The sequence below is a fragment of the Porcisia hertigi genome, chromosome 7 (assembly GCF_017918235.1).
Source record: "Porcisia hertigi strain C119 chromosome 7, whole genome shotgun sequence".
Lineage (NCBI taxonomy): Eukaryota > Euglenozoa > Kinetoplastea > Trypanosomatida > Trypanosomatidae > Porcisia > Porcisia hertigi.
In genome coordinates, this window is record NC_090566.1 from 171,152 (window position 1) to 191,542 (window position 20,391).

The window sequence follows — 20,391 nt, forward strand, 5'->3', positions numbered from 1 at the left end:
GACACAAGCACGCACACGAGAAACGTGGAATATGAAGTAGATGTATCTTGGAGAAAAGAAGTGCAATACAACTACCAATGTGAGGACTGGTAGAATAAAGGGGGGAGAGCGCGAGGTGCACTGGCGCTCCCCCCTACCCCCCCCCACCCCTCACACACACACACACACACACACACACAGAAATTAGTTGTTTAAACATGTGTTTGTCCTCTCAGACTGCAGAGGCCTCCGCACAGGAAAAAACGGGTGGCACACGAAAGGCATCAACCCAACCTTTCTCATGCACGTCGGATACTAACGTGTGTGAGTGTGTGTGTGTGTGTGTGTGAACAGTGAGCGAGTACACGTGAAATGACATATCGAAGTGGAGGCATATATGAAGAGTAAAAAAGGGGGATATAGAGGTGGCAGCCTTTATGTACATGGAAACATCAAGCAAAAAAAAAACAATGAAGGGGATGGGGGAGGGGAGGGGGACGCCATCCGCCTCCCCCAACCCCCACCCCTTTTCACTTCCCTCCCGCCTTCCACATTCCCTACCGTAGCCATGACCGTCCCCCGCAGGTGTGTGTGTGTGTGTGTGGGAGGGGGGGAGGGGGGGAGGGGGGGGTCACTCACTGACAATGGAAGAGAGAGGGAGGGAAGGGTGGAGAGGCCGTTCGAGTGAAGAAGTAGTGAAGGCAGTCGTGGAGTTGCCTTCACGAGAGAGGCAGTAGAATTTTCCTGCTAAGGGAGAGAACGGTGACTGGCTACACATGGGGCACCGCCTCCCTGCAGGTAGCGCCGCCGCCGCTGCTGCCCCGCCCCTCCTCCTAATTCGAATCCTCCTCCCTCACGGCCAGCGCAACACAACCACAATGCACACTTTACAAGACTCACGGCAAGGATCAAACTCGAGGATGACTAGCTTCATCCTGTAGTTTTGCAATGAGCATTGGGCTCAAGCGAGTCCCTGCCAGTGCCAGGACCTCGATGCGCTTGTTGACGCGCAGCAGTGCAGTAAAGTGACGCACAGCTGGAAGCGAGATGCCGGGGTTGTGCTCCAGGTGCACCTCACACACACTGAGGTTTGTGGCCAGGACGTAGCACAGGCTTTCCGCATCCATGTTATCCAAGGACATGTTGCTGAAGTAGACAGCGCGGAGGCGAGGCAGGTGCTCGAGGAGGTGCAGCACGGCGACGAAGCCGTTGTGGCCCACGTAGTTGGCGCTGAGGTCGATCTCCTCGACGGAATAGGTAAACTCCGGCTGCACTGGAAGCTTCTGCATCAAGTAGCTATTCGGGCGGCACTGCTGCGCCTCACAGCAGCGGGTGTAGACATCGCGGAGAGATGGGCCGTAGAGAGTGCCGCCCTCCGCCTCACGCAGCGCCTGTTGAACGGCAGGGTCACCCTTGCCAACCAGCTCCTCGTAGAGCCTCTTCTGTTCCAGGCGTGCGGCGACGGATGTGTCGTCCTTGTCGTCCATGGAAGGCGGGGTAACCATCATACCCGGTGCTGTGTCCGAGGAGTGAGGCACCGTGTTCGTGTCGCCGCTCCTGTCGACAAAGTCGTGCAGGTTCAGGGCAGAAGCCGCAGAAGCGTCCCCGCCAAGCGGGGTGACCGGTGCCTCTGCGTCTTCAGCTCCCCCTGTGGTGCCCGCCACACGGCCGGCGATGGGCGTGGCGCTGCCATTGCTGCTGCTGCTGCTGCTGTTCCTACGGTCAGTCGCACTGCGTTCCCCGACGTAGTCGCTCGTGTCAGAGGCCAGGGGGGCGGGTGGACGATTGGGAGACATCGACACTGCAGTGGAGACCACAAATGCGGATGTCACACCGGAGTCGTCAAGCTGGGTTACGGGCCCGGGTGTCCCTTCACGGTTACACACAACGGTGTCGTGGCCTTCCTCCACAGCCACGCACATGGTGTCCTCGCTATTGCTGGGGTCGTCTTCCAGGCTAGCCGAAGTGCTTTCGAATAGGTGACTAATGTTACTCACAGTGATATCGGAGCTGCTGCGTGCAAGCGACGAGAGGTCCGCACCCGACGCGTCGAGCACCTCATCACTCATTGAACCGACGGCCTTATCGCCAGGGATCAACGCGGACGGCAGCGGGGTCGCCACCATAAGCGCATCGCTTGTAGTGGACGCTGCGAACGTCGAGCTCATAACGGGTTGTGACCGCGTGGTTCCAGTATCGATTGCGCTTGTGCCATCTGCGTCGGCAGCCCCCCGGTATCCGCTGTGCAAGCGCAGACCGTTGGCGTTGGGGTTTGTGATCGACATGGATCGGCGAGTGGTCATGATGCCGCCCTCTTCAGGTGAAACGAGCGCCTCAACGCTGCCCTCGACACGGCCATCGTTGCAGAGCGAAAGAAAATGCAGGTGGCGCTCGCGGGTTGCGGCCACGACGCGCTCATCCGTGACAGCGAACATCGCCGAGTACGGCCGCTCTCCTGCAAGGTTCGATAGCGGGGATGTCGAGTCTTGCGTGACGCGCCGCGTCGTCGGCGCAGTTGCGCTGCTGAAGCACGTGTCGACTTTGTATGCGTGAATGATGTCCTCCTTGACGAGGCGGATGTTCCGCGCACGGCTACGACTGACGCGTTCGTTCATTGCAAAGTAGTTTTGTGGGAGGTACACCATCCCACTCAGCAGCTGCTGGAACACGTAGAGGTGCGCATCGAAGGCACCGCCGCTGGGCTTTGTGAGGTAGAGAGCCGTCACACCAAAGTTACCGACGAGTGTGGAGGTGATCAGCGCTTTGACGACGCAGCCAAATGGCTCGTGCGTGAAGGTCATTGTGCGCATGCGCCCCGTGCGGTGGCCCATCAGCCGGTTCGTCGGAAGGCCAATTATTTTTGCGTCCGGGAACACCTCCGCGACGCGGGCCGCCTTCAGTTCGCTGTACTTCTCGGTCGACATCACTGTCGGATACTCCATGCGCGACACCTCCTCGACCTCAATGCACATAATAATGGTGACAACTTTATACTTGGAGACACCCGTAATCTCCGCAGCGAGCGTGTCATCGAGCAGCCGCTCGTGCACCCTGAGCTCCAATGTGACGCACGTAATAGACCCCACGCCAACCGTCTTCGCCGGTGAGTAATCGAGTAAGACACGCATCGGGTACAACGGGGTCACAAATATGATGGCTGCATTGTGGTCAATGTACTGCAGCTCCCCAAAGGCCTCCTGTTGGACACCAAGCAGTTCAGTGGGGGGTACGTAGCGGTAGGTGACGTCGACGCCAAACTGCGCCCGTCCTGGTGTCACGTACGCTGGCAGAAGCACCGTCTGCACGTACCCCTCCAGCTCCTCGGCTTCCGTGCACCGTGCACAGAGCATGTAGCCGCGCTTCCCAGCGATGCAGCCAATGACATACGCGTACGTCTCTTGCAGTTCGGAGCGATCGTGTAAGGTGTAGCGGAGCTCGAAGGAGCGGTGATGGCCGCCTAGGCGGTGTGGGCAGCGAAGCTTGTCGCCGATGCGCAGTCGCGTGAGCCGCGTGTCGCCGTCGACGCTCGTGACACGTGCATCGCGCAGGATGTACTGCACACAGCGCTTGCAAAACTGTTTGAGGTTCATTTCTGGCGCAGGGTGGCAGTAAAAGAGGTCCACCGTCTTCGACTTCTCCACCCACCACGCGTCACCGTCGATGCGATCGCCCGCCGTTGTTGACGCCACCCCCACCGAGTCCCTGGCACTCAACGAGCCCGCGAAGGAGGTGCGCTCTGTGTGGCGGCGAGTGTTGCCCCTGGATTCGACGGGGCTTGTGGCGAGACTGCTTCTACTCCCTCCAGGCCACCGCGATGGGACACCAGCGCTTGGTGAGCTGCCTGTCCCACCAGGAGGCCGCCGCGGCGACTGTATCACCGCAGTCCGGTCGGTGTAAGAAAGTACCGCGAGCATCGGCGTCGAATCCAGTTTAATAGGCGACCGATCGTTCTGTGCCAGCCCCACCGCCGTCTGATCCACCTCAATAAACCTGTACTCCCACTTCGGGGAGCACTGGATGGAGAGCTGACCCGCTTGATGAACAAACTGAAAAGCGAACCTCCACTCTCGTCGCATGCCCTCGGTCAGACTTTTCTTGGGCGGTGGTGTCTGTGGGCCGTGCTGCGGTAGCAGTGATTGCAGCAGAGCGTCTTGATCGCTCGGATGTGCGGGATGCGCATCCCCCTGAAACGCAGAGGAGAAGAGCGCGTCGGCACAGCCCACTGCGTCGCCAGCGGCAGCTTGGAGCGGCATGCTGCTCGCTTCCGACTGCTGTGTCACCAAGACTTTTGTGCTGGTGATGATCGAAGAATGCAAGTCTTCCCCCAGGGCCTTCTGCGAGACAGTCTGCACCGCGGAGAGATTCAAGTGACCCTGACAACCCTCGGGTTGAAGGGTGTTCGACGCCATGGTGTGTGTGTGTGTGGGGGGGGGGGGGCCAAGGGTCACCAGGAATACAGGACGACAGTGGGGAGGGGGGGGACCTTACAAGAGAAGCGCGACAACCACAGACACACAACCGAGCCGGTGGCCACGCAAACTCGGAAAAGAAAAGAGTGCGTAGCAGAACAAAATGTCAGCGAGAATGAAGAGCGCGAACGAAAGAGGGTGGAGGAGTGGGAGGGACGGACGTGCCCGCTCTGGTGGGCAGCAGAGAGTGTTGAGGAGGGGGTTGTAGGCGCCACTGGAGAGGAGGAGGACGAGAAGTAAAACAATATAGAGAACGGACCCGAAAAGTGATGACGCCTCAGAGCGAAGAGGACACGACGCATATGGGGAGACAAGGGAGTGGTCGCTATGCATCATCTGCGTTGTGTACAGAGATGTGGGTGAGGTGTCGGCAACACCGACACCCCCCATCACAGGCCCATTCTCTCTGAAACAGGGAAAACAAGCGGAATATATCGAGAAAGCTCGTGTATGTATTTGCATGGGCGCGTACGCGTGCACTGCACCTCTGGTGTACGCCTCGACAATGCATGAGCATTGCCGACACGCCAGTGCGGTGAGGAGGGGGTGATGGGTGAGTGGAGGAAGAGGAGAATACATTGGCACCAAGAGCACTTGAGTCGTTCACGCAGCGCAGCACCAAGCCCCCCCCCCACCCAACCGTCCCAAAGTGCGAAGGCTGTGTATCGCCTTTCGTATTCGCTCATAACAAAGCGAAAAGTGGAAAATGTGCGAGCATTCGAATTCGCGCTGGACAGCGAGAGAACGTAAAATACAACGGGAAAAAAAAGGCAAGACGATGAAAAGGGGGCACACAGTGGGGGGAGGAGGAGGGGAGGGCACACAGTGGGGGATGGAGGAGGAGGGGGAGGGCACACAGTGGGGGGATGGATGCAGCAGAGAAGGTGCCAATAGGAAGAAAAGCCCTCTCAAGATCGATTGTTCTGAGTCCCATGTACATTATAGATGTGGACATATGCATCGGTATATACACGTGATATATATATATATATATGTGTGTGTGTGTGTGTGTCTGCATAAGCTGGCACCATAAAAACAGAATGAACTACTTGTGGGTCTGCTACCCCCGCCCCCGTATCGCATCGCCAGGTATTGTCACTCGCCACCGCTGGCTGTGTACACGGCAGACGAGACCGCGTTGCGCATTACAAAAACACGCATGATGACGGCACCGCAACAGCCCACCAAGAAGCACGAATCGTTCAGGCGCTGGTAGTAGTAGTACGGCAGAGACCCAAGCACAGCGAGCAGCACATTGGGTGTGGGGGTGGCAACAGACGACGGCACCCCGTCGAGCTGAGTTAACACGATGCCTGGCAGAGAGGAGCGAAGCATGACCAGTTGCCCAATAAAGTAGACTCCGATCATCATCGAGAGACCGACCGCGATAGTCTCTGGCCGACTGATCGCGGACCCGCTGAAAGACATCGTCACGTGAAAGAGCGCCAAGAGCACACCGCGGACGGAGTTGACCACCATCCATGCATTCACCGCCAATGCCAGCGCGAGGATGACGTGGGTACTGACTTCTACAGCAGTCACGGAAAAAGACACACCACTCTGGGCATCGCGTCGGCGCAAGATAAACGCGTTCTCAAGCAATGTCACGGCGCGCGTGACGGGGTCCTGTGTTGAAGCCTTGAACAGCCACAGGCTAGCCACCGTCAGCAATATTTTGACAGTTGAGTAAAGGGCCATGACCACCCCAAGGCCTGCGTAGCACCGCCCTATCCAGGTTGAACCGCGCTGTGCATCGTGTACCATGGACGCCACCTCGTGCAGCTGCAGGTACATCGACAGACTGAGGTAACGTGACGCTGCCGCCTCGCCTCGGAGTGTTCTGATACGCTCAACGGCCCACTGGCGGGAGGGGGCGGGATTGCTGGCAGCTGCGGTCAGGCTCTTTGGGGAGAAGCGACCACCACGGGAGTCCTCTGATGCGCCGCCCACAACAACACGGGCAGCGTTAGAGAGCTTCTTCTGGATCCACCACTTCACAGCACCCATCGAGACTTGGCACTGCGCCTGGTGCGGCTGCACTGGTCGATGATTGGCGAGGCCGGTAGACTGCCACAGATCGCTGCCACCCCACGATCCATCCCTCACACGATAGGGGCCAGTGCCGCCACTACTGTCAGAGCCGGGATATGGGAAACAGTTACGGCTCAGCGAGTCATCGCAATTGCCGCTGCTGTACACCGCTGAGCTCTGTCCTGAGGGAAGTGATGCGTACCTGGGGGGCAGACCCGATGAACCGGCACCAGAAAAGACCGATGGACTGCCCTCTTCGTGCAGTAAGCTGTATTGGAGCGCTGCAATCTGACGTTGCGCTGCCCCGTAGCCGTTCAACACGTAGCACAGCTTCTTATTGAAGTTGAGCTGAGCTCTCCAGAGTTCCTCCTCGCGCCCGCGCCAGTAGGTGTAGGGCGCCAAGAACAAACATGGAGAAGTGATGGCAGCGTAGCCTGATAAAAGACCAATCATTGCCACGCCGACAGTGGCCACGCGAGAAGTCACTGCGCACACAAACGCGTGCAGGCCCTCGATGATAGCCGAAGTCGAGTGCACGGCGCCAGTACCAGGCAATCGTCGCTGTGGCATCTGTTGCCGCCGCGCCTGTCCAGGCACATCAGCACCATCACCAAGCACGTCCGCCTTCGTATCGGCGAGGGTTGCCACGACAGGGTCGGCTGAAGCCTCAGGGACGCCCTCGGCTGCTCTCTTTCCCCTTTGAACGGCCTCCTGGTGTGAGCAAGAGGGCGGCGGGCCTCCGCTGGCAGCAGAAGTACTCTTCATTTTGATCTCCTGTGGAACGCTCAGCGTGGCTGTGACGCTCTGCAGCACCGCGTAAAACCGTTGCAGTGCCGCGATGGACGACGCCTGCCGAACCACACGGAGGACACTTGACTGCCTCGTGTGCGCCGTCCACACGCCGCCGCAGAGAAACGACACCAGCAGTAAGCACACCAAAACGCAATACAGCGATCCACAAAGTCCACGGGAGCCCTTGGTGCCTGCCCAATGACCACGGGAAGACGAGCATGGCTTCAATTGAAGCCTGCTGTCAAAGCGGCCACTGCACCGATGGCTCGCACCAAAACCTGCATAGCCACTGATGCTTCCCAGGAATCTCCGTGAGGTGCTGCGTTGTCTACTAGCGGCCTGACGGCCACGGACAAACGCATGACGAAGAACTGAGACCACGAAGACGGTGGGGCAGGCAACCAGCACCGTACTCAACAAGAAGAGCAGCAGCCACGTGAAAGACTGCGCGTTCACCAGCAGCAGCGAATGAAGGAGCAACACCGTCGACCAGGGCCACGACGCATACTCGCTGCTTGCGACTTCGATGCGGCCCGCACCGCCCTCAGCCGCCGTAGCAGCGAGGAAGGTGGTAGTAGAGTGAAATATCGACGCGTCAGCCATGTCTACCAGTACCGCGCTGAAGAGCGACAACGAGAGTGCAAACGTACTCGCGAAGCACCACCGCACCACCTTTGCCCCACTCAGTGGTTGCACCACCACCAGGCGCATGAGAAGCTCGCCGACATAGTAGAAGACGGCGTAGTTCGCTGCCAGAAAAAGGACGCCCATGGCAAGACGGTGGACTGACAGAGGGAGAAAAGGGGAGGAGGGGGGAGGGAGGGGAGGGGAGGGAGGGAGGGGAGGGAGGGGAGGGGAGGGGAGGGGAGGGGAGGGAAGGGAGGAGGGACACACAAGAGGAGCGAGAATGCTCCAAACGCAATAATATTATTATTATTACTGTTAATAATAATAATAATAATTAACGGAGGAGAGGGGAAAAGGGGGGGGGGGGCAATGGTGTCCTCAAGAACGAAAACTCAATTTTCACAAGAGGGAATGGCAGAAAAGCGGAGCGTACCCCTCCTCCCCTGTGCGTGTGCGTGTGTGTGCGTGCGTGTGTGTGCGTACGTGCGTGTGCGTACGTGTGCGTGCGTCAGTATTAAAGCTCACATGTTGAAGCACCTCGTGTGCGCATGTAGAAATAATTCGTATGTATGTCGGGAAAAACAAACGAGAGAGAGAGGAGAGGGAGAGAGCGACCATATGGATGGTGATGACACCATAACAGAACCCAGGCGGCGGACCAAAGAAATTAAAAGCGAGAAGAGGGGAAAGGGGGGTTGGGAGCGCATCACACCAGCCTCGACCTACCGCAGCAGCCGTCCAAGAGGAAAGACGCTACCGACTGTCCTACTCGCCACAGTCCCCCCCCCGCCTTTGCCTTGATGGTCCGCGTCCCCACCCCCTATGGGTAGACAGACAGACACATAAAGAGGGAGTGCACCGAGGGAATTGGGTGGGAGGTGGAGGTGGAGGCGGCGGGGAAACAACACGAACGCACACATTCGCACGCACTGCTCTCCTCCCCGCCCCCCCCCCTCCCATCCCCACTCACTCACCCTCCACCATCGTTGCACATGAAAGAGGGGGACCTCAACACAGCGTCAATCTTTGGTGGCGACGTCCATCTATGGGATACGACGTCGAAGCAGCAACCAAAGCAAAGAGAATGGAAAAAAAAAGAGAGATTTTATTAGACTACGGTGGTTTGGGGACGATAACGGTGCATGATCACCTTCAGCTCCTCCTCGTGACACAAGTCAGCCACGTCTGCCGGCACCGCAGCTGCTACCGGGTGCTCTGTCGGGAGGAGGACATCAGAGACAACACGACCACCTTGAACTCGCTCCCTCCCCCCCCATCCCTGCCGCCTGCTCACTGCGCACATTCCATTCATGACTGCCGTCAGCCTCGCAACGCTCAGCAATCATATCCACTGAGGCATTTGATGGCAAAGATGAGGTCATAGTTGGACTGCTAGTTGTCGTGGCTTGGGACGGGCTTGGAATAAGAGCTTCAGCAGCAGCTCTAGTGCCAGTAGGTGTAGGATGCATCTCTGTCAAAGTTGTACTTGTGAGGTGCTGCTGCGTGTCTGACATCGCTGCGTTCTGCATCTCGTGCGTCGCCGCCGGTGATACAGCACTGTGGTTGCTGAGGTTTGACTTCCCAGTAAGGATGTTGGTGAAGCCATGACACAGCACCGCGGATAGTGCGGCCTCGTCAGCGGTAGCACTCACATGGGGGGCACGGTGGTCACGCGGCTGCCAATGCCACCCAGGGTAGAAAACATCCGCCTCATCATTTGATGGAGTATTGCCGTCTGCCATCGCATCGTTGGGAGACCCCCGCTCTTGATGATCACCACCACCACCACCGGCAACAGAGCTGTGATGAGGTGTCGCGTCTCGCGCTGGGCTGGCGCCGCAGTATGCCCGACTCCGTGCATCAGAGCTCAGCTCCGCTGCCTGGCCAAGAGCAGCGCCGACCGTGGCACACACGCTCGCAATCGCTGCCGCCACGGTGTACAGCAAGAAGACGGCAATGCACAACGCAGTCGCAAAGCTCACGACATGCTCTTTGGCGGGCATCTCCGGGGCAGCGAAGAGCAGGGCATCAGCAGACAGGGGAAGAATCGCGTACCGCCTCTCCATGGAAGATCCAAAGAGCACATGTCTCAAGCGCTGCTGCTCCCTCGAGGGAGGCGAGCACAGAGACTTCGGCGGCGACCACCCGCTTCGTGAACTGCCAAGGGTATCACTGCCGTGTTGCCCGCCAACAGCTTTCGTCTCTCCTCGGTCCGCAGCGCAGCCTCCGCAATCAAGCAAACATATCTTCGCCCACACCCACGCCCGCCACCAGTAGAGCTGGTAGAGAAGCTCGTAATAGCCATGCAGGGGAAAGATCACCCCGTACTGCAGGAGACGGCTGTTCGACTCGACGAGGGGCCATTCAAAGACCTGGTGATTGCCCAGCGCCAACAGCTCATGCGTGGAGCGCAACGTAAGACCCCACACCTGCCACGACGGTGACACGGAGGAAGCTGAAGAGACACGCTCGCGCGCCTTCGGAGACGCACCATCATCACTGGACCTGTTCGCTCCGCCGGCGGTGCTAAAAGAGGGTGACGACAGCGGAATGCCAGGCAGTCGAACACTTGGGAAGGACACGTACGTGTTCGGGAACACCTCCTCCAGCAGCAGTCGGGCGTCAGCGTCCTGCGGCTTTACAAAGCTCTTGAGCGAGTGGACCACATGTCCGCGCTCCACGTTAGCCGACGTGAGCGCACGGAGCGGCACCCACCGCACACTCTCCACCTCGTGGGCCGCGAACTGTACAGTCGGCGTGTTGTCTCCAACATGCAGAAATACAAAGCGCGCCTGGACCAGGCCGCGGTAGTCACCAGGTCGACTGTGCAACCGGCAGTCCGGCAATCGCCCGAGGCACAGACACTGGTGGTGGTGCCGGAGCGGGAAGCCGAGCTCTTCGTAGGTTTGGCGGCAGACCGTATCGAAGTCGTCGTGGTCGTCCGGGTCACGACGCCCGCCTGGGAAGGCAACTTGCCCCCCACTCCAGCGACTCGCATTCATGTTCGCCCGCTTCAGAAAGAGCAACTGCAGCGCAGATGACCCAGCGGTGTCCACAAAAATATCCTCTTGTCTATGGCCGTGTCCGTTTGCCAGATACTCAAAGAACCGCAACGGGTCCGTGTAGCCGCCCTCCGTCGAGTCTCGCGAGACCGAAGAAGAGGCACAGGTGGCGGAGCTAGAGAAGACTGACGAGCTAAGGATTCTGCCACGTGATAACGCTGCTGAACCCACGGCCCGTTTCTCTGTGAAGCCTGTCGCCTTGGAGGCGGCGTGTCCACGCCGTTGGGTGGCGGCCCTGAACGCGCTCATCGCTGAAGTGACAGACTCTTGTGTGTCGTCGTCAAACCGCAACACCAGCGCGGCGGCAGAGCGGCGGCTGCCGGGGCAGTACGTGTGTAAAGATCGCACCGCGAGGCGCTGTGTAATCCGCGTGAGGAAAACAAGGTCGACACCGGGGATGCCCGGCGGCATCGGAGAAGCGAAGTGGAGGGAGGGGGGGGACGACGACCAAGAACAGATGGTGGGAAGGATGGGGACAACACTCTTCAGGGGAAAAAAAGGGGAGATGATCCGATAAACACGCACAAAAAAAGGGGGCGTGTGTGGGAGTTGATGGATTTGGGGGCCGTCAAGGCCCACGGCTCAACCTGTGTGAAATCGCACGTGTGTGTGTGTGTGTGATGAGGGGAGGGGAGGAGGGGTAAGAGCGAAGAGACATGAGAAACGGAAAGGGGGTGTTACAGAGAGCAGAAATCCAACAGCGGCGCGGTCCGCGTGGACGCAGCTACAACAATCTTTCGTAAAACGCGGTGGTCGAGAAGTAGCAGGAGTGCATGCACTTACACCAACATGCCTCATGGCAGTTTCATTTTTCAGGGAAAAAGGAAGAGGCATGCACACAGCTGAGCATGTACACATCCTTGCCCTCTCTCTCTGTTACAACACCACCACCCCCTTCCCACACAAGCATATCTTGACAGCCTCTTTGGGCACACACACACACACCCAAAGCCAACGTAGGTCAGGGCGACGCTGGGGGTTAATCGTGCACACGATAGCGTGGATGCGCGTTACTCTTTTTCTCGATCGCTTCACTCCACCCAACACCCCGAAGGGGTTCGAACAAACATAGACTTTTTTTTAATATGAACACCTTACAAATCTATTCCGATGCTGGCCAGACACACGACCACCACCAGAACCACAACTACCCATTCATTCATTCATTCATCATTGTCACTGTGCGCATAACGGAGTACGCACACACACACATACACACATACACACATATATATATAGAGAGAGAGAGGGGGGGGGGGAATTATATTATATAGATAGGGAGATACATATAATATAATATATATAGAGATATATATAATAACATATAATATAATATAATATATATATATAATAATGTATACACACACACACGTATGTAAATCGAGAAAGTCGAGGAAGCCAAAAAAAAAACCCACGAGAGATGATGATGACCAATTCAACAAAAAGGAAGGAGAGAGAGAGCGAGCGAGCGAGGCAGTTACTGATCATTGAACGCCACACGGGAGAGAACAGCAATAATACACGACGGAACAACAACAAAAAAAAATGGAGTCGGCCATTAGAGAGGCAAAAGGAGATAATACGGTGGAACTCTCTAAACAAACGTGTAAGACACAACACAACACACACATGCACACAAATAACACTGGATGAAGCGCATCTCCCATATATGAGTGAAAGTAAACGTGGCGTCGCCTTCACCGTGTGTTTGTGTGTGTGTGCGTGTGTGTGTGAGTGCGTGAGTGTGTGTGTGTGTGTGTGTGTCAGTGTTGTGTGTATGTTTGTGTGTGTGAGTGGGGGAGAGAGAGGGAAGGGGGAGGGGGGTGGCAGTCAAGTGCGTTAACTGTGTGATTAGTCAATTTTCTTTACGGTAAACTAAAATAAATAAAAAAAGGAGTCTCACCCACACGCGGGGACTCAAGACACGGACCAGGAAGAAAATAGTGAGAGAAGGGAGTGAGAGAAAGAACGAGTTGGGGGGGGGGGTGTCAGTCAGTCAGTCAGTCAGTCAGAGAAACGCACTCACGCCACCACAAAGGCTCGTGCTTCTCCCTTATTAGCCTCAACTACGCCACCCCCACCCCTCACACATACACATACACACACAAACACCTTTCACGAAGCCGATACACAAGCACAACACACAGACGCAAGTATACACACACACACACACACACGCACCAATCCGCGACAGCGAGGTGGATCTACAGAGAGGTGTACACTACTTGAGGGGGGGAAGTGTTAGACCAGATAAACACTGGAAACCCATTTAAAGCGAAGGCATGCACAGAGAGACAATGAACACACTAGTACGGAGTGAAGCTCTCGCTGCGCGGGACACCGACTGGGGCACCACCGCCCGGAGCACGGCCAAAGTCACCGCCACTACCATAGCCGCGACCACCACCGTAGCCACGTCCACCGTATCCACGACCACCGTATCCACGCCCACCGTAGCCGCGCCCACCGTAGCCACGTCCACCGTAGCCACGTCCACCGCGGCCGCCGTCGTTGCGCGCGTACTGGCAAACAGCGTAGAGCTCCGGTGAGACCTCTTGCTTCGCACGAAGCATCAACTCAATGAGGTCACGGATGGTCTTGCTGTTATCAGCCGATGATACAAAGGAGTACGCGTCGCCGGTCTTACCGGCACGACCCGTACGACCTGAAGAGAGAAAGAGGGAGACACACACACATATATATACACAGGTGTGAGAGCGCAGGGGGGAGAGAGAGGATGAGAGCACATGAGAGCGGGAGAGAGAACGCACGCGAGTGGGGTACGCACGCGAGTGGGGTACGCACGCGAGTGGGGTACGCACGCGAGTGGGGTACGCACGCGAGTGGGGTACGCACATGAATGGTTAACGCAGAGCACACGCACACACACACACATACACAGGTGTGAGAGCGCAGCGAGGAAAGGCGAGAGAGGAGAGCAGACACATGCCAGCAGTAATGTGGCATGGAGAAGAGCATGACGTACAAGCGTGAGTGTGAGAGTGTAGAAAAATGCGAGCGAGAGAGGGGAGGAAGAGAAGGGATAGGAGGAAGGGAAGGGAGAGAAGTAGGAGGAAGTCTTGTCCCACCAAGGTGGGAGAGAGCGAAAGAAGATTTCAAGAAATAAAAGGAGAGGCATACACAGACCCAGACACACACACACACACACACACAGACACAGATACATACGTCCTGACGTGTTTCTGCACGCTTTGTGTGTGTATATGTGTGTGTATATGTGTGTGTGTGTGTCTGGATCTGTGTGTGCTTCCATCTATCGGTGTGTGGGTGCATCTGATCAGCTGACGTTAACAAGAAAAAAAAAAGATTTCACACACACACACGTGTGCGTGTGTGTCTACAATTGTAGATAAATAGGTGTATAGAGAGAAAACAAGCACGTGGGAAACGGGCTAAGAGGAGAGGGGGGAGGAAAAGGGGAAGAAGGAACACATCGAAGTGTTATAGTGGCGATGATAGCGGGGTGTCGCTGCCTGCCGGACATCCGCAGGGGTCTGGCGCTTAAACCACCACTCCACTACGGCGGCACACATGCTCACAAAATAAAAATATTGATAACAAGAGCAAACAAAACAAAAACATGCAAAGTGTATATAAATGCCCGCTTCACCCGCAGAGGAGGAGGGCAGTCAGGGGATGCACATGTGTACAGGGAGTGGAAGGAGGGGGAGGAGGGGGGAGGGGAGGGGGGGGGGGTAAAGAAAGATGCTGGCCTGGTTCCATTATGCCGCACCAATGTGTACGGGTGCACCCATTATGCACATGTGCGTGTGCGTGTGTGTGTGTGTGTGCGCGCGCGTGCGTATGTGCGGTTACATTCATCTCATTGTTGGCCCTGTGCGCATGTCTGTGTACAGTTCTCGCTCGCAGAGCCTCTCCCTGACTGTCTCTGTGTGTGTGTGTGTGTTGCGTGTGCCCAAGCATTCATCTCGTCCTACGGGTGTTGCCTTGAGCTGGCCACAACCCCTTTCCCCCTTTTCCCCCTTCCCCCCCCCCCCGCCCCCATTCAGACCGACTATCATCTCTCTCATCCAAGAATGTATTGGACATGTCCCTATTATACATACACACACCCTCCCTCTACGTGATGAACGCGTACACACATTCGATGGTCAACACCACATACACGAAAGCAAACAAGGAGGGAGAGGGAGAGGGAGAGAGGGGGGTGGGGGGTGGGGGGGTTACACTGTGACCAGAAAGTCAACGAATGGAGAGGAGGGGGAGTGGGGGCAAGAAAGCAGGAACCACATAAACGGGGTCAAACGCAGGAGAGATGGGAAGTCATGAGACATTATATACGTCGACTTCAAGCCATCACAAGACGGAACAACGAACACACAGATGCTCACCCACACGCGGGGAGCCCGACTTACTCAGAGAGGGGGGAGGGGGAGAAGAGATGAGCACAGACGTGCCATGGATCAACAAACACTCAAGACGCAATTTCACTCGGCGCATACATGTTACTCGAGAATGCGCAGCTGTCTAGACGTGCGTAACTGGGACAAGGCGTGCACACGCACACACACACATATAAGCCGATCATTGCGTCTCCTCCCCAGTTAAGAGAGGCTGCATACACCCGTATAACGACACACTCAGGGAACCATACAGGCACGTGGGGTAACATAAACGCACACGTACGCACGTGCGTGGGGGTGAAAGGAGGCATCACCGGTCGCCTCGCTCACCCCCCCTCCCCAACAGAAAAACAGCTGTATAAGCTACGCCCATATGAATGTGCTGTTGTGCGAGCAGCATGTCGTCGGAGACTGAGGGAGAGTGGAGGGAAGGGAGGGCGCGAAGAGACGTCAAGGGCTCGCGCGCGTGCCTCTGTGCGTAGGTGCGAAGAGGGGATAAAATTGAAAAGGCGAGACACTGCCGGACACACACACACACACACACACACATGAAGAGGAAGAGGAAGAGGCATAGACTTTAGAGTGTAAATCTAAACACGCAAAAATACGCATGACCCACACACACACAGACACACACACTTTTCTTTCCTAGGAATGTGAGAGATACTGCATGTATGTATCTTGACGTGGTGTGTGCGCATGTCTGGGTGTGTATCAGTGCTGATGTACGTGTGTGTTTGTGCAAGTATGTGTGTGTAGGTATGTGTGTGCGTGCGTAGGTGTGTGCGCACAAGTATGCATATCTGCGTCTCCATGTCCCCCCGCCGCCGCTGCAGTGCCTACCGCGACCTCCCTCATGATCTCGCTTGATTTCTCCAACTTCACGACGTGTGCGTCACTCTTCGACTCAGTTGCCATGATCACTCTCATCCATCTGGAGTCTCACTGAGTGAAAAATAGAGGTGGGACGCGGCAAGATTTGAGGGAGAGAGTGGAGGCTACTCAGCAGGCCCACTCACCGGCACACACACACCCAAATAACACCACCACCACCCCCCAGTCGCCAACGATATCTCAACAGAAAGTGTCCAGAAATATCAAGGGCGTCAGGTGAAGGATACGTACCCCCCCCTCCCTCCCCACCCAGTACACACACACACACACACGACAGAGATCGATCTATCGACCCCTGACCGTGTGTCCGTGTAATCCCCTCACATTACGGACGCAAACACAAACAGAGACAAACACAGTCGCACACATACACACCACTTCATCATGTCTGCGTCTCTCGAATGTGCGCATATACCTCGAAGGGGGAGGAGGGAAGGAGGAGGGAAGGAGGGAGGGAAGGGGGGAGGGGGCGAAGTGGGGAAGCAGCGTGTCTCGAGAGACAACCTCGTACGTCTATCTTTACGCGTCGCCACATGATCGGTCAGTACACACGCCTCCGGATGTGCCCCAAGAGGGAGTCGAGCCCGATGCAAGCTCGAGGTTTTCTCTACCCCTCTATTGAGAACACACCAGCATCGATGCGGCTTCAGGATGAGCACACACACACACACGCACATCAATAGACAGTATGTGATGATGATGATGATCGTTCCAGGAGATCACCGGAGTTCCACTCACATCAACGCTCGTCTCAAATAGCGACGTGTGAAAGAAGCAGCAGCAATGGTACCGCCTCGACAGCGTGCGCTCAAATCGAGAGGGTGGGAGAAAAGTAGAAGAGTGTGCGTGGATCGGGGAGGGGCAGATCGTAATCGTGCCCTCCTCACACACACACACACACACACGCATTAGGGAAAAAATTGTAGAGGGGGTAAAAAAAAGAAGAAATCGACAACAGCCAGAAGGAAAAAAAAAAGATGCACATTTTTAAAACGAATAATAATAATATACAACAAAAAAAAGAGAGATCGCGGTCAGCTGATAAAATATATATCGAACACATACACACACACACACACACACACCGATAGAGTGTAGGGAGAGAGGGGGAGAGGGGGGAGAGGGGAGAGCTGCAAAAGATACGAAACCAAATAGATGACGCTTTCCCATCGCCGCCCCCATTTCCGTTCCTTCCTCCTTCCACACGTCTCTCTCTCTCTCCTTTTTACGTAAAATCTATCCATTACTATCTCTCTTACAGCGACCCTGCAGAAGCCTTCCTCCGACATTGTTGCTGTTGCTGGGTGTTGTTGTCGCAACACACATACAGGCGATCCCTGCGTCCACCCACCCAGCCACCCATCCCGCAATGCCGTGCTCTCGCACGTCTCACCACCACCTCGCCGTCACTACAAACAGTCACCACCGACATCAACACCACCAGCAGACACACAGACACCTTCCAGACTTGCAGAGAAGGGGAATGGTGGATAGAGTAGTAGTCCTGGAAAGGGGAGACAGCCGAGGGGTGTAAAGAAGGCATCGCTTGCGCAGAGGGGAAAAACAAGAAACATTTGGCGGGGGGCGAGGGAGATGTAACCGTGGATGAAGGCGAGGCAATGCAAAGTCTGCACAGATGTGTATGTGGTATGTGCCAGTAGAAAAGAACATGCACACACACACACACACACAGAGAGAAAGAAAGAAAGATAACACGCAAACAGGAGAACGAGGAAGACAGATGGGGGGAGAGAAGTACAGAAATAAAAGGAGAGAGGGAAAAAACGTCATGTATCACCGGGATGAGTTCTATTTTTCTACTGTGTCTGTATTCTGTGGGAGGGAGCAATGCGTGTGCGGGGGTAGTGGGGTAGGGGAGGGAGGGGGGTAGGGGAGGGGGGGGAGGGGAGGGGCGAGAGGGGGACCAAGAAAAAAGCATGATTTTCCGCATGACAAGTGGATCTCACAAAAGCATTCACTTGGCACCCCACCGACCCACCCTCGACGTTTTGGGGGGGCCTTCCCCCCCACCTCCGACCTCCTCCCTGCGGGAATGGCGATATGTGCAGCGCATATTCAACAAGATTTCTATTGTCGAGTACTTGCATGCCCACACACATCCATGGGACCCTCCCCCACCCAATCCCTCGCTCCCCCTTCCTCCGTCCCCTTGCTTTCTGCCCCATTTGCATTCTCGTACCTTTGCGATTCCTACACCCACTGCGTCTCCCTCTCCCCTCTTTCACACACACACACACACCGTTGAAGCTGCTGCACGCCTTTTTATGGCCTTTCATCGTCGCCACCACCACCACCACCATTAGTCCACTGGAGACCAACAGGTTCCTCTACTAGCGTCCCCGGGGGGGAGGGAGGGAGGGGAGGTGGGGGGAGAAGTCAGTAGAAGACTCGTGTTTGAAAGTCCACAAAAGCAGCAGCCACGACAGCGGTAGGGGAGGGGAGGGGGGGGGTGCAGCCTTTGATGTGGGAACACCCACCGCAAAGTAAGGCGCCGAACCCAAGGGATACAAGAGAAAAGCACGCCAACACTCCAATGCATAACCCACTCACAGAAACAGACACGTAGAGGGAATCGGGGCTAGCGATACCCAATGTGGGAGCGGAAATCCGTCAACATACCAATACGATGCACATAATCTTCAATGTTCAATGGCATGTCGTAGTTCACTACAACATCCAAATTCTTGATGTCGAGACCACGCGCTGCCACGTCGGTGGCGACGAGGATCGCGCGTTCATCCTTGCGGAAGCGATCCAACACGTAGTCACGACTCGACTGCAACTTGTCACCGTGAATGGCCAACACGGTCTGCCGCAAGGCGCGGCCAAGGCGATCCTGAAGAATGTCGCATGACTTCTTCGTCTTCACAAAGACGAGCGCACGCTGCGGCCCGACCTGGCGAAGAATCTCCTCCAGCTTCTCTTCCTTGTGATAGCCCTCGACAACAAACACGTGCTGGTGCACATCAGTGTTCGCAACGAGCTCCTCGGAGCCGATGTGGACACGCACAAACTCCTTCTGGAAGCTGGCGGCAAGGTTTCGAATCTCGCGCGGCCACGTCGCCGAGAACATGAGCGTCTGGCGATCAGTGCGAATCTGGGAGCAAATTTTGCGTATTTGATCCTCGAACCCCATATCGAGCATGCGATCCGCCTCGTCGAGGGTGAGGTAGGTGACGCGAAGCAGATTCGTACAGTTCATCTCCAGCAGGTCGATGAGGCGACCGGGCGTCGCGATGCAAACATGTACACCGGCGCGCAGCGCGCGCTGCTGTGGCCCCTTCGGAGCACCACCGTACACGCAGGTTGTCATAATACTTGGCACGCGCGTCAGTGCCTTTCGCGTCTCCGTCTCAATCTGAACAGCTAGTTCGCGGGTCGGGGCGAGGACAAGGGCGATAGGGCCGTCGCCAGGCTGCAGTGGGGGCTGCGCCATGATGTGCAGCGCCGCGGGGATCATGAAGGCCATCGTCTTGCCAGAGCCCGTCTTGGCCACACCGACGATGTCGCGCGAGTTCAGCAAAATCGGCCAGGAGACGGACTGAATGGGGGTGGGCTTCTGAAATCCGGCGTCCATGAAGCCCTGGTGGATCGCATCCGGGGCGACCAGGTCGGAGAACTCGAGCATCGGCTGCGGGACGCGGTCACCATAGATGGTAATACTGTTCTCGCGCAGCCACGTCGCAATCTCCTCCTCGCTGCGGGGCTTCTGCGGCTTGTAGAAGTTCCACTGCGTCGCCACCTTCTGTACAGCATCCCAGTCGATGCGGTGCAGATTGGAGCCAAGTCCACTGTGGCGATCGTGGAAGCGGTCTCCGCCGCGACTGCCGCCGTAGCCGCGAGGACCACCACCGTAGCCGCCGCCGCTGCCGCGGTAGCGATCTGCACTGCGACCACCCCCGTAGCCGGTACCGTATCCCTCACGGCCGCCGCCATAGCCGCCATCGCGGCCGCCTCCATAGCCGCCCTCACGGCCACCATCGTAGCCGCCGTCACGGCCGGCACCGCGGTCGCCGCCGTTGTGCGTAGGAGCGTCACCGTAGTCGGACATGATACTTGGCGCAAGACCTGAAATGGACTACTACTTTGGAGTTGAGATCGAGAGCAGGTGTATATACAGACACACACACC

General features: G+C 56.6%; 4 protein-coding genes across 4 annotated transcripts; all 4 read right to left on the reverse strand.

Annotated features, from left to right (window-relative positions):
- Positions 1-887: 887 nt before the first annotated feature.
- Positions 888-4,388, reverse strand: JKF63_06395 (uncharacterized protein; the record flags this gene model as incomplete). Its single annotated transcript, XM_067902345.1, has 1 exon — positions 888-4,388. One exon carries the CDS (start codon positions 4,386-4,388, stop codon positions 888-890), a length of 3,501 nt encoding a protein of 1,166 aa, XP_067759366.1.
- A 1,155-nt stretch (positions 4,389-5,543) lies between these two features.
- Positions 5,544-8,042, reverse strand: JKF63_06396 (uncharacterized protein; the record flags this gene model as incomplete). The annotated part of the gene is made up of 1 exon (XM_067902346.1): positions 5,544-8,042. The coding sequence occupies one exon, from the start codon at positions 8,040-8,042 to the stop codon at positions 5,544-5,546; it is 2,499 nt and encodes an 832-aa protein (XP_067759367.1).
- Positions 8,043-9,130: 1,088 nt separating this feature from the next.
- Positions 9,131-11,371, reverse strand: JKF63_06397 (uncharacterized protein; the record flags this gene model as incomplete). The annotated part of the gene is made up of 1 exon (XM_067902347.1): positions 9,131-11,371. One exon carries the CDS (start codon positions 11,369-11,371, stop codon positions 9,131-9,133), a length of 2,241 nt encoding a protein of 746 aa, XP_067759368.1.
- Positions 11,372-13,266: 1,895 nt separating this feature from the next.
- Positions 13,267-20,311, reverse strand: JKF63_06398 (uncharacterized protein; the record flags this gene model as incomplete). Its single annotated transcript, XM_067902348.1, has 2 exons — positions 13,267-13,625; positions 18,880-20,311. 2 exons carry the CDS (start codon positions 20,309-20,311, stop codon positions 13,267-13,269), a joined length of 1,791 nt encoding a protein of 596 aa, XP_067759369.1.
- Between the last annotated feature and the right edge of the window lie 80 nt (positions 20,312-20,391).